This window comes from Danio aesculapii, chromosome 12 (genome assembly GCF_903798145.1).
Source record: "Danio aesculapii chromosome 12, fDanAes4.1, whole genome shotgun sequence".
Taxonomy (NCBI): domain Eukaryota; kingdom Metazoa; phylum Chordata; class Actinopteri; order Cypriniformes; family Danionidae; genus Danio; species Danio aesculapii.
The window spans coordinates 17,542,966-17,563,594 of NC_079446.1; the positions used below are offsets into that span (position 1 = coordinate 17,542,966).

Here is a 20,629-nt window from a genome sequence, read left to right on the forward strand (position 1 = left end):
ATAACCCCAGACGACCCCAAAAAATTAATCAAGGACTTTATGACTAAACAACTCAAACTGCCAGCAGAATCCGTACAAAGCATCACTTTTCACCGTGTCCACCGCATCCGCTCTCAACAAAACAACAACCGTCCGTGTCCGCAGTAACATTGTATTGTCATACGTACACACACAGGGACAATGCCACACCGTCAAATACATATACTCACATTTATACATATGCAGTACTAACAAGCCCACATATTAATATACATCGCTATCATTTACTTCTTTATTATTTTTCTGAGAAATGTCACTAATCACTTTTTTATCCTGGAACGTCCGTGGACTAGGCTCCCAGGCAAAGAGGATCAAAGTTTTTAACCATTTAAATAAATTACAAGCAGACATATGCCTTCTACAAGAAACTCTTCTTTCAGAATCCAATCAAAACCAAAAATTAAATCATCACAGTACAATCATTTATACTCCACCCACTACAACATAAAACAGAGAGGAGTGTGTATCCTAATAAATAAAAAAAATAATTTGCTCATAACACCACCATCACTGACCCAGAGGGACGTTTCATTATAATTAACATTTCAGCTAACAATAGCCCACACACAATAGGCAACTTATATGGCCCAAACACAGATGACCCATCTTTTTTTTCAAAATTTCTTCTCCTCCATTTCAAATCTTTCTAATTGCCCAGTCATAATAGCAGGTGATTTCAACACAGTTATAGACTCAGCTACAGACAGATCTAACAGCATCAGCAATAAACGCATCAGGAAATCTGCTGGTACTATAAAACAGTTTATGGGTGATCTTGGTCTTGGCGATAGTTGGTGCCTCCAGCATCCGGATATTAAAGCATTCTCATTTTATTCACCAGTTCATCATTCGTACTCTTGCATTGAGTTTTTTCTCACCAGTAATCCTATTATATCCAATATTTCTGAAAGATCCACCCAATAATCATTAGTGATCACGCTACTGTAGCATTAAAACTGAATATAACCACCGCATATAAACCTAGCTCTAGATGGCGATTCAACACCTCTCTTCTACAAGACCATGATTTCGACAGTTATTTTAAAAGAGAGTGGGCATGCTTTCTAAAGATTACTCCCTTGAAATATCTCCATCTCTTCTATGGCAAACAGGAAAGGCTGTATTAAGAGGAAAAATAATTTCATACTCTGTTTACAAAAAAAAGAAAGAGAAAAAACAACAAGCTGAACTGGAACAGAAAATTAAAGCACTAGAAGACATTAACATAAATAATTCAACAGAAGAAACACAAGATACACTAAGAAAATATAAATCACAATTAAATAAACTTATTAATGCACACAGTCAATTCCTTATTCACAGAATACGACATGAACACTTTCATCATAGTAACAAATCTGGTAAATATCTGGCTAATCAAATCAAACACAATAAAGAAAAAACAACATTATCAGTCATTAAGGACTCAGCAGGGAAACCCACCAACTCACCAGAAGAAATAAATCAGATCTTTCAAAAATTTTACAGTAAATTATAATCCTCTGAAAAAAATCCATCCCAGGATAACATAAATTCATTTCTTAACAATATCAACTTACCTCAACTAAACGAACAGCCAATAAATACTCTCGAATCCCCTTTATCAGAATAAGAAATTTCTAATGCACTTAAACTTATGCCTAATAATAAGTCACCTCCTGATGGTTTCCCTGCTGAGTTCTATAAATACTTTTGGTCTATTTTATCACCACTTTTCATCCGTTTGATAAATGAATCAAAGCAAAATTCAAAACATCCAGATACCATGAACACAGCCACAACTGAACTCCTCCTCAAACCCAATAAAGACCCAACATTACCATCAAGCTATCGTCCAGTTTCACTAATCAACGTAGACACTGAAATAATTGCTAAAGCACTTTCCCATAGAATAGAAAAAAATCATGCCATCTATAATCCATCCAGATCAAACCGCTTTCATTAAAGGTAGACAAGTATCAAACAATACAGGCAGACTCGTAAACCTAAAACACCACTCATCAATAAACAAACACAAATCTATCATAGTCACCCTCGACGCAGAAAAAGCCTTTGACAAAGTAAACTGGAAATTCCTGTTTTCCACATTAGAGAGGTTTGGTTTTGGGGAATCATTTATTAATTGGATTAAAATTCTCTACACATCACCCTCAGCTACCGTCATTACTAATGGACTAACATCATGCAGCTTCACTCTACACCGGGGAACTAGACAAGGATGCCCACTCTCTCCCTCTCTATTCACCATATTCATCGAACCAATTGAAGCAGCTATCTGTCAAAACAACTACATTAAAGGAATTCAAACATTAAACATACACCATAAAATAAGTCCTTATGCTTATGATATATTACTATACTTACAAAATCCCAAACGTCATTACAAGAAACAATAAAACTTATTGACACTTTCTCAAATATTTCTAAATACTCAATCAACTGGAATAAATCTGCTATAATCCCATTAAATTCCACCAGTGTGGATGTGACATCCCAACCATCACAAATTCCTCTGTACACCAACTACATCACATATTTGGGTATCAATGTTTCCCCCACGCTGTCAGAGTTGTTTGCCCTCAATCACACTCCCGCTACTTAAAAAAATATATGACGATCTTCAACGTTGGATGAACTTCATCATGGGCAGAATATCAGTAACCAAAATGTCCATACTCCCAAAATAAACAATTTATTTTCAATGATTCCAACACAGCCCACTCATACCTGGTTCAAATCTCTAGATTCATTTATCACAAAATTCTACAGGAAAAACGAGACCCCAAGAATTAAATTGACAACCCTACAGAAACCAAAATCACAAGGAGGATTAGAAGCACCACATTTTTACAACTATTTTTTGGCAAATCAGCTTCAAAATATACACAAGTGGATCAAACCTAACTCATCAGAATACATATGGCAACATATTGAACAATCAACCTGCAAAGACATTAACATTTCTGAATTACCTTTTCACAGTCAAACAATCAAAAAACATCACTGTTTTAAAATGCAGACAATAGAAGCAACTCTGACAGCCTGGTGGAAATTCCATCAGATCACAAATTCCCCACTCACACCATCTAAATACACCCCAATCTGGAATAACCCTGAATTCCTAAGTAACAAGAAGCCACTGAACTTTCGCACATGGGCAGATAAGGGAATCACACAAGTTCAGAATATCTTTAATAATAATAATCTGGCACCATTTTCGCATATAGTCCAGACATATGGCACTGGGAGTAATTGCTTCTTGGAATATTTACAAATCAAAACATAAATTAAATCAAAATTACTTAATCAATCAATCAATCTAGACCTTCCCCCTCAAATCTCAGAGTTTATTATTATATCTTTCACCAAAAAATTGCTCTCCCAAATGATATCAAAATCAGACAACGCATTAGTTCTACCAACTGCTAAATGGGAAACAGACCTATCTATTACTCCCAATGCTGCATTCTGTACTCAAATTTGCAAAAACATATACTTCATGATTAAAAATGCTAACTTGCAACTTATACAGTATAAAGTACTTCACAGATCTCACCTAACTGGGCAGAAATGATTTAAAATGGGTTTCACGTCAGAGACATGTTCACATTGCACACAAAACACCAGATACTTATCTTCACGCCTTATGGCATTGCACTTCAATTAAATCATTTTGGGAAAAGGTTACTGACTCACTCTCTAACTTTATGGTATGTCACATTCCACTGTGTCCCTCACTCTGTATAGTAGGTGACATATACACAATAGATATAAATAATTCAAATGGTCAGTTACTACTGGTGGCTCTAACTATCGCCAAGAAAACTATCCTCATGAACTGGAAATCAAGAAAAACCATTCACATCTTACACTGGAAAAAACTTATTAACAGAATACATCTCTATTGAAGATCCTCTTTGTTCATAAACAAGAGGGGAGGGGTGAGAGGGGGTCAGGTAGAGGCAGAAACTGTCTATAATATTAAATTAAAATTAATTAATTAAAAATTAATATTAATAATAAAAAAAAAAGATTGTATTAAATTTATTAGTATTTTACCACAATGTAATTCGGTCTTTACGTACATTTTTATTTTTCCCTCTTGTTCTATTCATTCTTCTTTTCTGTCCCTCTCAAATTTACTTTTATAATAATAATAATAATAATAATAATAATAATAATTATTATTATTATTATTAATATTAATATCATTACATGTATGTGTATGTATGTGTGTGTGTGTGTATATGTATGTATGTGTGTATGTATGTAAGTGTATGTATATACGTATGTATGTATATGTATATTTGTGTATGTATGTGTGCATGTGCATATATGTGTATATATGTATATGTGCATGGATGTATGTGTGTATAGATGTATATGTATGTATATGTGTGTGTATATATATATATATATATATATATATATATATATATATATATATATATATATATATATATATATATATATATATATATATATATATATTCTTGTAATTTTTATTCTTTATTTGTATTTATTATTCTCTTTGTTTTGTCTGCTGCACTTTATTTTTCTACTTTTCTCCCTTTCCTTTCCTTCTTTTACTTTCTATTTTTTCTCTCTTTTTTCAATTTCTTCCTTTTCTTCTCATTCTTCTATTTTCTTCTTCTTCTAGATTCTTCTAATTCTACTTATTATTACTATTATTATTGTTATTTTTTATTATTATTTTTATTACTATTCCTGATTTCCAAACCTCCCCCTGCCTCCTCATTATCATCAGTAATATTATTACTTCTACTTTTGTTACCATTATTAGTATTAATGTTTTGACTCATCCTCCTCTTATCTCCTCATTATCACTATCATAAGTATTTCTGCCATTGTCATTATTCAGGTTGCTGTCGTTGTTGTAGTAGTGATTGAAGTAGTAGTTGTGGTTGTTGAAGTAATAGCTGTAGTAGTATCAGTAATAGTAGACGTCATTGGTATAGTAGTATCAGAATTAGTAGATGTTGTAGTAGCAGTAGTTGTCGTTGGTGTAGTAGTATCAGAAGTAGCAGATGTTATCGATGTAGATGTTGTAGTAGTGGTAAATGTTGTTGTAGTAGTATCAGTTGTAGTAGATGTTGTAGTAGTATCAATAGTAGTAGTCATTGGAGTTTTTTTTTTTTTTTCCCATATGTATGTACTCAGACTATCCAACTTGTTACCTTTACATGCACGCACACATTGTGTTTTCATGTTTTTTGTTGTTTTGTTCTCTTTGTATGTGATCCCATTTTGTCTATTCAAATATTTTTAAGATGCAGGTCTGATTAGAAAAAATATAAATAATTTATTTTTTTACTTTGTTTTTAATTTCTTTTCACCTGAGCCTTACACTCCTTCTCATTTGCTGGCATAAATACAACACATGCATGGAGATGTGGTGGTGTGACATTGATTTCATATACATAGTGTCAGTCAAGTCAGTGCTGAACAACTGGATTGTATAGTGTGTGCACATGACTTGTGAGCTTTGGCTTTTCACCATATATCTTCCCATACAGTGTGAGTTGTTACCTTGATGAAATCTCATGAAAATCACCTCAGATTGCAGATTGGGAGAAGTAAATCACTTCTCTGTTCTCCTTCTACACAGCAAAACACATAATGACAAATGACGCACAAAGCTGAAATTCAGTTAAAAGAAAAGTAGTACTTGTTTTTTTTTTTTTTTTTTTTTAAGAGACTTGTTTTTTTTTAAACTAATCACAGGGCAGACTTGAACAAATGGTTACCAAGTTGGACTTGTGAAAAGTCCATGTTCAAGTCCTTCAAAAAAACTAGCACAATAATGGATGCTTTAGTGTTGCCACCCCTATAGATTAAAGATTGAAAGCTCTTTCAATTTTCAGCACATTTTAATTGGACTTTTTCAATTTGGGCTTTTGGGAATGGCACACATTGAACTGTTTGCTTTCAATAGACTGCATTTATATTGGGCTGTTATAAAGCCCAGTGAAAGTTTGTGAATACACCAGTCAATCATACAACAGATATATTTGTGTTATTCTTTTAACAAACCTTTTACACAACAAAATTCTGACCTATTTTAAAAATTGTCACCTTCTGTTAAGGATGATTAACATACACACTAACTGGTCCTCACCATAAACACAGCCACAGGGGCTGGAATGGCTTTGTGTAAAATAATAAATCCAGATGTATTATGAGTGAACTGAAAAATATTTATAATGAAACAGAAGAATACACTCAATGCATCACATAACGGTATGACGCATGAATGTGCTCCATGCAGATTTTGCATCTCGTTTATATACACGATGAACAGCAGCTACGCTAATTATTCTTTTTATTCTCTATTTTCACCTGGGACTACTCTTCCGAGGTCCCCAGAGGTTCTGCAGCGCCACTGGTGCTATCCAAGACCCGCGACACGATGATCCCAAGGTCTCCATAATCCTGAACTAGGCCATATCCTGAGCAGCTGCTGTGGTGGTCATGGAGGAGTGGAGAGCATGAGACTGATTCCTGTAACGCTCCAGGGACAGACGAGTCTTCGCTGACGTTCTCCAGCCTCCAGCGCCTAGACTGCAGCTCTGCACAAGACGTTTGGCTGTAGGAGAAATGGTCGTGCCCAACTGAGCCTGGTTTCTCTCGAGGTTTTTTTATCCTTCACTTTCGGCAATTGGTGAAGTTTTTTCGATGAATTTGCTCTTCAGTGTTTGGACTCTCAGCCGTGAATATTAAACCACACTGAACTGAGCTAAACTGTAAACTAGTCTGACACTGTTTCAATTCACTATATTCTTCTATGTGAAGCTGCTTTGACACAATCTACATTGTAAAAGCGCTATAGAAATAAAGGTGAATTGAATTGATGAATTGTTGTGTATTAAGTGCAGGAATTGTGTAGGCCTAGTGAGGGCATCCTGGGGGATAGGTGAGGGCTGCTCATGCAGGGCCAGCACTAAGTGGCCAATGTTTTGCCAGTGAGCAACCTCTTATGGGCCCTGCGCTTGCAGCCTGCTACAGGGGAACTTAAGGATCAGCACAGGCTTGTTTGCAAGGTTTGACTTTGACCTTGCAAGGTTTGACCTGCCTTCATGCATCTTCTGAAACTTAAAAAAGCAAAACCTACTCAGCAAATGACAATTAAACGTGCAAATGCAGTGTATAAAAGGTTGCGTGCTGTTCATCTAACCAGTGCCAGTGACACAACAAATATGCAAATAATGCAAATAATGTACAGTGTGAAACATCTGTTAATGGATACCCAGGATTATCCGTTAGATATAGTATGAGCACTGTGAAACGTGACACACATAATCCAGGATACCATTTATCCAGGGTTTGGGATAACCCAGGGCTAACAATTTCATGTTTGAAAAATCATCAACAGTGGTTCTACACCAGGATGCCAAGACAAGGCTTATTAAGAGTTCTTAATTAGCAAACTTTTCAAGGTAACTCCAAAATCATGATCCCATCTTGGAGTAATAAAACTTGAGAATAACCGTATTCCACACTGCCATTTAAATATTATATAACAAACTCAAATCTTACTACTTTGACATGCCATATTTGCAATGTCATTCTGTTTTCTAAATAGACTCTATTTAAAAAAAAAAAAAAAAAAAAAAAAAAATATATATATATATATATATATATATATATATATATATATATATATATATATATATATATATATATATATATAAATGTTATTTAATGCTATAGATAACAAAGTTTCCAATGGGATCCAAAATTCATGATAATTCTCAGTGTAACAGTAAAGAATCTAAAAAGGTATAAACTGTTTTCTTTCCAAACAAAATAAATTAAACCATTTTGTAGGAAATCATAAAATCACAATTTAGCTTAAAGATTAAATACAAATGATGTAATTGTGTTAGTAAATTTCCCAGCAGTGCATGATAAATAAGGGACTAAGCCGAAGGAAAATTATTTTACGAATGAATGAATGAATGAATGAATGAATGAATGAATGAATGAAAGTAAATATTATTGTATGAGAACAACTGCATTTTTGTGAAGCTCCTGTGAAACTGTATTTTCTAAAGCTTTATGTAAATAAAACAGACATGACTTAACATCTTTGCAATATATTTTAGGAAACAGTATAGTGGAACACTCTGTTTAATCCCCAAGAGTTACTACAAGGTTGCCAAATAGAACAATTACTTACATTTACATTTACATTTAGTCATTTAGCAGACGCTTTTATCCACAGCGACTTACAAATGAGGACAAGGAAGCAATTTACACAACTATAAGAGCAGCAGTGAGCAAGTGCTATAGACAAGTTTCAGGTGTGTAAAGTCTAAGAAGCAAAGCATTAGTAAAAAATGTTTTTTTTTTTTTTTTTTTTTTGGAGAGAGAGAGAGAGAGAGAGAGGGCACAGTTAGTGGTATAGCCAGAGAGGCAGTTGCAGATTAGGAAGGAAAGTGGAGACTAAACAGTTGCGTTTTTAGTCGTTTCTTAAAGACAGCAAGTGACTCTGCTGTTCTGATGTAGTTAGGGAGTTCATTCCACCAACTGGGCAGATTGAATGCGAGAGTTCGGGAAAGTGATTTCTTCCCTCTTTGGGATGGAACAACGAGGCGACGTTCATTCACAGAACGCAAGTTTCTGGAGGGCACATATATCTGCAGAAGTGAGAGCAGATACAAAGGAGCAGAGCCAGAGGTCACTTTGTAAGCAAACATCAGAGCTTTGAATTTGATGCGAGCAGCAACTGGCAGCCAGTGCAAACGGGTGAGTAGCGGAGTGACATGTGCTCTTTTGGGTTCATCAAAGACCACTCGTGCTGCTGCGTTCTGAAGCAGCTGAAGAGGTTTGATAGAACTAGCTGGTAGCCCGGCTAGCAGAGAGTTGCAATAGTCCAGTTTGGAGAGAACAAGAGCTTGAACAATGAGTTGAGCTGTATGTTCAGATAGGAAGGGTCGGACCTTTCTGATGTTGTAGAGTGCGAATCTGCAAGATCGAGCAGTTCTAGAAATGTGGTCAGAGAAGTTCAGTTGGTCATCAATTGTTACTCCAAGGCTTTTTACCATTTTGGATGCAGTGATGGTTGCTCCGTCCATCTGGATTGAAAAGTTATGGTGAAGAGTCGGGTTGGCAGAAACTTCAAGCATTTCCGTTTTCGTGAGGTTAAGCTGGAGATGATGATCTTTCATCCAGTGTGAAATGTCTGACAGGCAGGCTGAAATGCGAGCTGGAACCGAGGGATCGTCAGGGTGAAAAGAGAGGTATAGCTGGGTGTCATCAGCATAGCAGTGGTAGAAAAAACCATGTTTCTGGATGACTGTTCCTAAAGATGCTGTGTAGATAGAGAAGAGAAGTGGCCCAAGAACAGAGCCCTGAGGTACCCCAGTGTTTAGATGCTGTAGGTTGGACACTTCTCCCCTCCACGACACCCTGAATGACCTGTCCGAGAGGTAGGAACTGAACCATTGAATAACAGTGCCTGCGACGCCCAGTGACTCAAGCGTAGATAGCAGGATCTGGTGGTTTACAGTGTCAAAAGCAGCTGATAAATCCAGCAAGATGAGGACAGATGATTTAGAGTCTGCTTTAGCCAGTCTGAGATCCTCCACGACCGAGAGCAGGGCAGTCTCAGTTGAGTGGCCTTTCTTAAAGCCAGATTGCTTGTTGTCCATGAGGTTGTTTTGAGTAAGAAAGTCTAGGACTTGATTGAACACTACTTTCTCCAAAATCTTGGCCATGAATGGAAGCAGGGATACCGGTCGGTAGTTTTCAAGTCGCCTGCTTAAATGAAGTAGGGAATAGACCAGAGTCAAGAGATGTGTTAATTATGTGAGTCAGTGTTGGTATGACTGCAGGAGAAATAGCTTGCAAGATATGAGAGGGAATGGGATCAAGCGGACAGGTGGTTGCATGGCTTGATAGCACGAGATTGGACACCTCAGACTCAGAGAGCTGGGAAAAAGAGGTGAGTGTGTGTGGTGTTGGTGGTGTATCTTGCGTGTTTGTTGTAGGTGCAGCAAATTGAGCACTGATTTTTGCAGTTTTGGTGCAAAAGAATGTAGCAAAGTCATCAGTAGTGAGTGTGGAGGATGCTGGTAAAGGAGGAGGATAGAGGAGGGAGGAAAATGTTTTAAAAAGTAAGCGAGTATTGGTGGCACTGTTGACTTTCTGACGGAAGTATGTCTGCTTTGCAGAAGTAACCTCAGTCGAGAAAGAAGACAGAAGAGTTTGGTATGTTATGAGCTGTTCAGGATTTTTAGTTTTTCGCCAACTTCTCTCAGCAGCCCGAAGTTTTGAGCGATGCTCACGGAGAACATCAGAGAGCCAGGGTGCAGGAGGACTGGCCCGGGTTGGTCAGTCTTACAGTCTAGTTTACGTACACTAAGAAGGGCATTTTACTGTAGCAGATACCAACCCATACCATGAGAATAAATATATATATATATATATATATATATATATATATATATAAAAAAAAAAAAAAAATATATATATATATATATATATATATATATATATATATATATATATATATATATATATATATATATATATATATATATATATATATATATATATATATACGCACACACTATATATATAAAAACACTATATATATAAATACACTATTGTTCACTATTATTTTGAAGAATAATTATATAATAATAAGAATACTTGGTAACACTTTATAATAACTACACACTATGAATCATTTACTAAGCATTAGCATCTAGTGAATTCATTATTTGTTAAGCATTAACTCTACATTAATAAACGTTAGTAAGCAGTTTATAACTGCAGCTACAAATGCTGTATTCTTGACTTATAAGCACCTATATAATGTGCTTAATAATTGTAGCTTCATACTTAGTTAATGATTTCTTTTTCATTACTAAATTAAGTATCGCATTATTTACAAATCAGTTGTATTTAAGAGTAGTTGAGGGTTTTTAGGATCATTCAGAATGAGTTAGTAAATGATTAATAAACTATTGAAATCCACTTTTACATATCTTATTTTTCAGGCATTTACTAAAAGTTAACTAATATGTTAATAAATGCTTTATTAACTCAACTTCATCCAGTTTTGTGACCTAATCTAAAGTGAGGACTATTTATGCTTTATGAATCCCTTATAAATGACAATTAAAGGCTCAGACTCAAATGAACAATAATCTTTGCGATCTTTTCTAAAAAATAAAATTACTGTAAAGTTTAAACGTTGTCAAATAACAGGAGTGTCAAGACATAAAACTGGATAAAACAACAATATAATAATTTAACAATATGATAAGATGCAATGTTTAAACTCTACAGTTATTTTATTTTAGAGAAGGTTGCAAAGATTTATTTTTCATGTGAAGTACAGTTTTATTTGTGTATTTTTAAATGAAAAGGAATGAATAATGTCATTTTTCCTGTTTAGAATATAACTGAGCCTTTATTTGTCATTTATAAGAGATTTATAAAGCATAAATAGTCCTCACTTTAGATTAGGTCACAAAACTAGATGAAGTTGAGTTAATAAAGCATTTATTAACATACATAGTAACCCTTAATATATGCCTGAATAAATAAGACATATAAACGTTGATTTCAATAGTTTATTAATCATTTACTAACTCATTCTGAATGATCCTAAAAACCCTGAACTACTTTTAAATACAAATGGTTTTTAAATAATGCGATACTTAATTTAGTAATGAAAAATAAATCATTAACTAAGTATGAAAGTACAAGTATTAAGCACATTATAAATATGTTTGTAAGTCAAGAATAGAGCATTTGTAGCTGTATTTAAAAACTGGTTACTAACGCTTATTAATGTAGAGTTAATGCTTAACAGATAATGAATTCACTATTTGCTAATGCTTAATAAATGGTTTATAGTGTGTAGTTATTATAAAGTGTTACCGAATACTTTTATTTATAATAAATATAATATACATATGTATATTATATTTATTATAAATAAAAGTATTCTTATTATTATACAATAGACCTTTTTCACAGCAGAATTGAATACCGGAAGCGCCCTTCGAAGCAATGCCTAGCTAATTCTGGTTTCGCTGACAGTCGCAGAAACATGACAGCCTCAGGACATCGGATGACATTTTCACTGTTAACTTTGCCTTAATTTGGACAAGAACAGGTTGTTCGCTTGGTTAATGAACCGATGTAGCCTAAATAAATCAGCATTTAAAAGGAATTTGTGCAGAAAATGTGTCTTACACGAAGCGTTTGCAACATTAGGTTACAGTAAGGTGCGCAGCCAACAGCATAAGATCTGCTAACTCAAGCCATTCGTTAGCAAAAATAACTACTAAACATCCAGCAGGATTAGTTTTATGTTAGTAGTTGTCCGTAAGCTGTGCTAACCCCCTCCTTCCTTTGTATTCAGGGTCAGATACAGGCGAGTTGCTATCGGTCAATGCGAAAGAACGAGGAGCCCCATAATGACAGGTTGCTTAATGCTCATAAGGTTTACTCAAGTCTGGAAACATAATTTAGCTCCAACTCGCCGGAAAAAATAAAGATGATTGTTGTTGTGTTCAGTGTTTGAATACGATTCAATTAAAGTACTTCAGTTTAACACTAATTACTAAATTTGTAAATTTTAAAGCAAATATGTTCAAAACAGTCAGTCTGTAGCCTATAGGGTGTGTTTCTGAATCTTCAGGTTAAAGTTAGTTCATGCTCCACTTCATTTTGTTCATCTGCTTTGAATGTTTTTATTATTTATTTAAAGAACAGCAAATAACATTTTACAACACAAAAAATATACATGCCAGGGGGTAATTATAAATAAAATACAAATATACAAAATGCACATATTAAATAAATACATTATAGAGTTTACAATTTTTTAAAGTGGGTAGGCTTCCTTGTTCAAAGAGTCTCTGAAGCTGGTAATATACAGGCATAGTTCAGTGATCAATACCTTAAAATTTTGTTGCTTATTGGTAAATTAGACAGTAAAGCCAAAAAGTACATTTTCCCACAATGATGAAAGAGGTTTTGAACACTGAAAATTGTTAATAGTTTTTTGCAGCTCTTCCTTTTGACTGAGAATGTACAATGCCAAAATAAGTGTAAAACCGTCTCCTCGTATTCATTACAAAAATACAATTTACATCAGTTCCACTTTTACATTTTTGTAAATAATGTTTTGCTTGATAAAATCTGTGGAGAAGTTTACAGGATATTTCTTTAATTTTGTTTCTAACCTGATATTTCTGTGGTAACAGCCACACTTTTTTTCAGCAAATCAAGTCACCCTTTAATAAAGACATCCAATAAAATTGTATATAAGGAACAGTAGTGATTTCTTTTTGGAATAGAGTTTGAAAACCTCAATTATTACTCTTGGTATTTACTGTAAAACAAGTTTTGCCAACATAAGATTTAGTAAAATCAGAAGGACGATGGTCTTGATTAATACCACTAAATAACATATGGGTCTCTGAAAAAATTTAACCAATAACTACTACAATAATACTGTGATGAGAAAGGAATTCATTGTAAGAAAAGTATACCATCTTTATTATAAAACTGACTAACCAAATTAATTTTGTTGTAAAAAAAAATTGCATTTGTATTAGTTGTCTATTATTCCAATGTGGGGGAAAATTATGCTTATATATTAATGATCTTGATAGGAGTACTTGTTTGCAGAAGGCAGATAACTTAACTGGAATGTTGTCTATATTATAATTTCACATCTAAATAAAATTAAGACCACCAATATTTGATAAAACATAATGATCTCCGCTTTGAAGTGCATACTGCACATGAGCATACTCTGGCATATCACTTGAAATGAAGGGCATTCATTCCGTCTAATTAATTTCACCCATGATTTCCTCTGTCCTGTGTCTTTTCGTGGAAACTGAGGTAAGGATGTAGTTTTTTTTTTTTTTAAGCTGGAGCAGCCAGGAATGCTGCAATAACAGCGACAAGACGACTCTGCCATTCTATCTTACTCTGTTCCATTGGAACCGGATGTTGTGGTCCGCCGTTTCGCTTACCGGAACCAGGAAGTGTGAAAAAGGCTTATTATTCTTCAAAATAATCTTAAATGTAACTGGAAAACAATGTTAAGACAACTGGAGTGATGCTAAGATCATTTAAGAAATTACTTTTGCATAAATATTACTTTCATTTGAATGAAATTCTATAGACAATTCAAAAAAAAAAAAATGTGTTATAGGATTATCTGTTGTAGACTTGACACATGGCAGATAATTAAGTTTGTTAAGTCTTACCTCCCTGACTCCTCATCCCTCCATTTTGCTTCATACAAAATAAATCTATCAGGAGACATGCTTAGTAAGGTCACCATCATATTGTTTAAACCAGGGGTCACCAAACTTGTTCCTGGAGGGCCGGTGTCCTGCAGATTTTAGCTCCAACCCTAATCAAACACACCTGAACAAGCTAATCAAGGTCTTACTAAGTATACTTGAAACACCCAGGCAGGTGTCTTGAGGCAAGTTGGAGCTAAATCCTGCAGGGACACCGGCCCTCCAGGACCGAGATTGGTGATCCCTGGTTTAAACTTTAGTTTTGCCCACTTGCAAAACAAAAAAGGCTGTTAGGCTGGTTTTACAATGCATGAGCGGCGCATAACAAGCAGCCTGCTTTTTTGGCGCGCATGTTAACTACCGGGACTCGCTGAAGAAGAGCATCGAATGCAAGAGGCGCGCGTGCAAGAGGCGCGCGTGTTCTCTGCGCACACGCGGAGATGCGTCAGTTTGCTGTTTGATTACACTGCTTTCACCAGCGTTGGTTCGGTTACACATAGAGAATAACGTCTTTATTTCGGAATTACTCTTAATAAATACACTTGCATATGAAGTAAATCATATCTCAATGCATTTACTGGGGCACTGGAGATTTTCACTGGGGCACGTGGGTCTAGCGACGCCCCTGTATTTACCTAAAACCCAGGTGTGATTTGAAACAATATTTCTATGACTGTAGAAAAAAATTTTATTTGAAAGAGAAATAACTTTTTTTGTTTGATCTGTAAAGCACATGTATTTATTTATTGTAATTATTATTATATTTGCTATTTTTGCCTGTATAGAAAGGTTTTACAGTAAACATGGGATGTAGTTCATTTATTTCCCAGTCATTACATTTTATTGGATGTGTTCCTGCAGGAGTTGCAAAATCTTACCAATAAAGAGCAAGTAAAATGCTGGTACTCCTGTTACACTAAAATGACATTGAGGAATTTTTGCTGATGTTGACATGTTTAACTAGAAAAAAGTTAATATTAGATTAAAGTTATACAGAGTCAGGGTCATAAATGGCTTCACCTTTGTCTCCTTCATCCAGTCCCCGCTTATTTAAAACGAGAACCTCATCGAAGACCTTTTTTTTCCAAGACAGATGCACTTTGGGTGGATACACTGTTGTAGAGTAGAATCAGTCTTCTTCTATGGCCAGTTTTCTTTAGCTCTTAAGTTTTGACCAAGTCAAACAGTAATGGACCAATTAGGTCTTTATATTTTAGCAGTGCTATTTTTAATCCATGGACCCTACATTGTGCAAGGTATGTTTTATAAACATTTTTTAAATGTCTTGGAATGTTTTGCTGCAATGATGATGATTATTGTTATTGGACAAATATTATATATAAATACTCTGCTAATTATATATGACTGATTATTATACATTGCAGTAGTCCTACAGTATTCTTAATTTTTCAGTATTAATGTAGTCAATTTTTTGCCCTTCATGAGTGCACATTTTAACCTTACCCAAAAGGGTCAATAACAACATTTAGCATACATTACCAATAAAACATTTAGATGTTTTGATGATTAGATGTTTATACCTAACCTGTTCATTAGAATTAAATAAAGCCTTACAAAGCAACTACAAATGAGAGAGAAAATCAGAAGCCAATATAGCATTTAGACAGTATACTGGTACTTTGCTTAAAGTAACATGTTATACTGGCAATCATTGGTCTACAAAAAAAAATTGGTGGCATTTAAAGTCAAATTTGATTCTCTCCAGCATATTTCAGATGTCACATGATGTATAATTCAGAAGTTGTAAACAGTAGCTCTGAAACCCATAAACAGAGTTTCTCATTGATCAGTTATTTCCTGCAAACGTGACCCCCAAATTACCTAATAAACACAAGTGCCCAGGGTCATTAACATTTACAGTAGTGGCCAAAAGTGATGTTCAATCTAGGAAAATTTATATTTTTGGCCTTGTTCTGTCAATCTAGATTTTTTTTAAGCACATTGCATCATTGTACACTATAAAACATGTTATTTTACATTTTAAAATAAATTTGTAAAAATGTAAAAAAAAAACAATGACGTTAAATTTATTGGAAATTTTAATTTAAGGAAATTTCTGTAATTTACGCATTTGTTATTTTAGGTTTATTTTTTTATTTATTTATTTTTTTGCGGCACCCCAGCTGCCAGAAAAAAAACATAAAATAACAGATTTCTTTACAGTGTAGCTTACTTTAAGAGTGTAAAATGTCTTTATGCTTATTGGGAACATGCAGGAGAATGGATGCTAATAAACTACAAATAAATATATTTTTGTCCATTAAAACCCATATTGCACAATAATTTTGTGAATTGTGTCTATCGTTTACCATAAACACAATCTTATATTTGATGGTAATTAATTAAACTTTATTTTATGCAACGAATAAAATAAACGAATTTTATGCAATTGTTCTTCTAATCAGACTTTTTGCTATTTGTATGTGACATTTTTTTAGACTCAACAGGTCTATGCTAATAGCCTACACTGTAAAACCCAATAAGTTAAGGTAGCTCAAACCATTTGAGGAAACCGATTGCAACAAACAATTTAAGTTCAAAAACTGATCCTAATGAGTACTGTGAACTTAATCTATTTGAGTAAACGAAGCAATTTGAGCACAGTAAAACCCAATAAATGAAGAGAACTCAAATCGAGTACTCTAAAACTCAATAAGTTAAGTCAACTCAAACCGTTTAAGGAAACTGATTGCTACAAACCATTTGAAATAAAAAAACTAATCTATACTGTATGCGTATTGTAAACTTACCCCATTTAAGCTGAAGTAATGAGATATTTAATTAACTCATCACTTTCAACACTGAGTTCAAAACTCTTTTCAAATGAGTAGAATTAACTTTAACTACAATGGCTGAGTTAACTACATTTGATAAAGATTGATATTTTGGTTTTACAGTGTATGAGCTTGTTCTTCTGGTCCTTGGGCATTGGAACATCTCTCAAACATATTCTTTTGGCTAAAAATATCTGTAAATTGACAGCTTTCCGTATTTTGTGATTCAGCTTTTTTTTTCACTTATTTAGGCTTTTGAATTGCATTATGGGGCATTGGTCTTTCTTTCAACATCTTTTTATCCTTGTTAAGTTTAAAAAGTGACTTTTATGACCATTTTATATAGTTTGAAGTAATATATTGTCTGGGTTGATGTTGTATATTACACTGCAAAAAAAACTGGTAATAAGCTGCCAGTACATTTTCTGTTATTTTACAAACTTAGTTCTCTATATATTATTTCTTAAACAATATCTTGTCTCAAACTACTAAAATGTCAATGAAAGTCACTTTGTTAAACTGCAGAGTTGAATTTTCAACATTAAAAGTCAAGAGAGCAGAGATTAACATCCCATAATACAATTCACAACCTTATTCAGAAAACACATAATATGGAAACTATTAATTAACAGATACTTTTTATAGTATATATACATACAATATATCTGCCACGTGTTCATTTCTATCAAATGATATTACTGTAGTTGCTGTTTTCTTATAATAAGGTTAGCTGGATCTGGTCATACACAGTAATCCATTATTAACCATTGTGTAGGTCAGTGCATGAGTGGTGAGTTCAAGTGTAGCAATGGTCAATGCATAAATCAAGACTGGAGATGTGATGGAACGAAGGATTGCACGGACAACTCTGACGAATTCAACTGCCGTGAGTATCTCTGGACGAACACTGACCCATGACAAGATGTGATGTCAAAGCATTTGTTTAATGTAAATGCATTTATTATTATAATTATTTACCTCATTCTTTTAGCATTACCCACCTGTAGCTCTCAGGAGTTCAAGTGTCTGACAGGAGGAGAGTGCATTCCTCTTGAGTTTGTATGTGATGGAGAAGCAGACTGCACTGATGGCTCTGATGAGCAAAGGACTTGTAGTATGTCTACATGATTAAAATTTGGTTAATTCCATTAAAAATAAGAAATAAAAGCATGTGTATTAACACAGGTGGTCTATGATCCCACCTTTTTATTTTTAAGGTGGTCAGACCTGTAGCCCAGACCAGTTCACATGTAGAGAAGGGCAGTGTATTCCCAAACAATACAACTGTGACCATGTGCCAGACTGTGTGGATAACTCTGATGAGAACAACTGCAGTAAGAACCTTTCTTTCTATTTAGTATTCCTCTGTAGCAATATGGATGTAAATATCAGTATGTAATAATTATCAAATCAGGCAGAAATGTAGAAAAATCCAGGTCTAACTTGAATAACAAATGCTTTATTTTTATATCTGTAATGAATGTCATGCCTTACAGAGGTCTTTAGTAGGTATGTGCTTGTATAAAAACAGTTGAAGGCAAAATGATAACACTTTAATTACTTTCAAATATTTCAAATAAGTGTTGTTTGACAGAGCAAGGACATTTTCACAGTATTTCACAGATTTTGCCCACATTGGCTACAAAACAAACCCTTGGTTGTCAAATGACTTAGGCCCAATCCCAGTTCTATTTTGTACCCCTTCCCATTCCCCTTGGCCCTTAAACCGAGTGTGAAGGAAAAGGGCTTCAAAATTTACCCCTCAGAAATGGGACAGCACTACAGCACCTGCACACGTCATCATATGTCATTATGATCTCTTGCTTTATATGAGATCAGACGATCGCGACTGCTTTAGTTATTCAAGTTGGAAATCACTGAAGGCATATATTATGTTGTCATAATGATCTAATGTGGCAATAAGAACGTAACTATACTGTGCATCTACAGAGTGGCCATATTTATCTATGTAAACACACCAAAAACAACATTAACTTTATAGCAGACACTGTAAAAAGATTATTCCCAGCCACTAGACTTTTCTGACAGGGTATTCGGGTGTCATCAAGTGTCAGAATGTTGTGGGACTGCTGGACAGGAGTTATTATTATGGATTATAGATAGCAAAATTCAGCGGTTTTTATTTTAGTGGTTTTTTTTTAAAGCATGACGGTAAAACACGAACGCGGTTATGAATATATTAAAACATGTGCTAGTTTGTTGTAAAAATTCATAATAATGACAAAAAATACTAATTTGTGGATCTCCTTACTTCTGGGTGCAACTATCCTGCCGTTGTGGCTGGTGTATTCGGGGAAATTTTCTTACCCCTTGGTTTCGAGTGTGGTCCTGAAAAATCTTCATTTGTAGGGGTATCTAGCCCTTCCCCTTAGCTCTACGCCTTTAAGCTAAAGAGAATTAGGACACCCCTACCCCTTCACATAAACAGGGGTAGGGGTAAGAGGAAGGACTAAGGGATAGAATTGGGATTGGGCCTTAATCTAACTTGCCTAATTTACACCTTGTTGTACCCTTAAGCTAAATGCTTGTATCCTGCTAATTAACTAGTAAAATATTATGTATACTGTCATCAGTGCAAAGACAAAAGTAATTAGCTATTATAAACTATTTATTAAAAGTATGTTTAAAAATGTGTTGAAAACAATGTTCACTCTATTAAATAGCACTTGGAAATATTTAAAAATGAATTAAAATTTCACAGGAAGGCTAATAATTTAGCCTTCATCTCTATAACTAAACTCTACACTCTCAGAACAAAATGGTACAATGTGGTAACAAAGAAGATATAAACCCTTTTCACTGGGGCAGTACCTTTTTATGGAACAGAATTGTACCTTAAGACAAAGAAACAAAATTTGTACCATGCAGTTTGTACCTTTAAGGACAGGATTTTTTGGGAAACCAAAATGTACTTTTGTTTTTTCAAAAACCTACAGATACAATATTGTACTTTTCATCAAAGGTACAAATCTGATCCATGAAGGTACCACTACAGTGACAAGACACTTTGTGTCTTAACAGTGTCAAATGTGTTCCTTCAAGAACTATTTATAGCATTTTGCTATTTACAAAATGCTTCAATTTATTTTAAGTAAATATCAAACATCAAATAGATTTATTAAACAATGTTTCAGTTTACAAAAAAGTTTATTTTATGTAAATGCAGCTTTTCCATTTACAATAAAGAATAAAAAATACTTTAACATAAATCAAAAGATCTATTTTTTGCTAAACATTTCACACACTTCACAAAATGTTACAGAAACACATTCCCCCATGTACAATATAAAAAATATTTTTTCTCCAATTTTCACACAATACCTTTGTAATTACTTAAAGTTCATTTAATTAACTTAGTTTAAAAATAGAAATAGAATTATGCAAAAGAATTGTAATGAGATATGCACAATGTTTGATTAGCTTTACAACACTAAAATGTCTGCATGAACACTGTGCATGTGCAGGACT

General features: G+C 34.2%; 1 protein-coding gene across 1 annotated transcript in view; it reads left to right on the forward strand.

The window, feature by feature from the left end:
- Nucleotides 1–15,443: 15,443 nt before the first annotated feature.
- The window catches only part of lrp2b (low density lipoprotein receptor-related protein 2b), an 86,908-nt gene continuing 81,722 nt past the window's right edge, over nt 15,444–20,629 (forward strand). The window contains exons 1-4 of the mRNA XM_056469077.1: nt 15,444–15,601; nt 17,916–18,026; nt 18,132–18,254; nt 18,358–18,474. Coding sequence (XP_056325052.1) covers nt 15,535–15,601; nt 17,916–18,026; nt 18,132–18,254; nt 18,358–18,474 — 418 coding nt within the window. The 5' untranslated portion in view covers nt 15,444–15,534. The remainder of the gene's footprint in view (nt 15,602–17,915; nt 18,027–18,131; nt 18,255–18,357; nt 18,475–20,629) is intronic.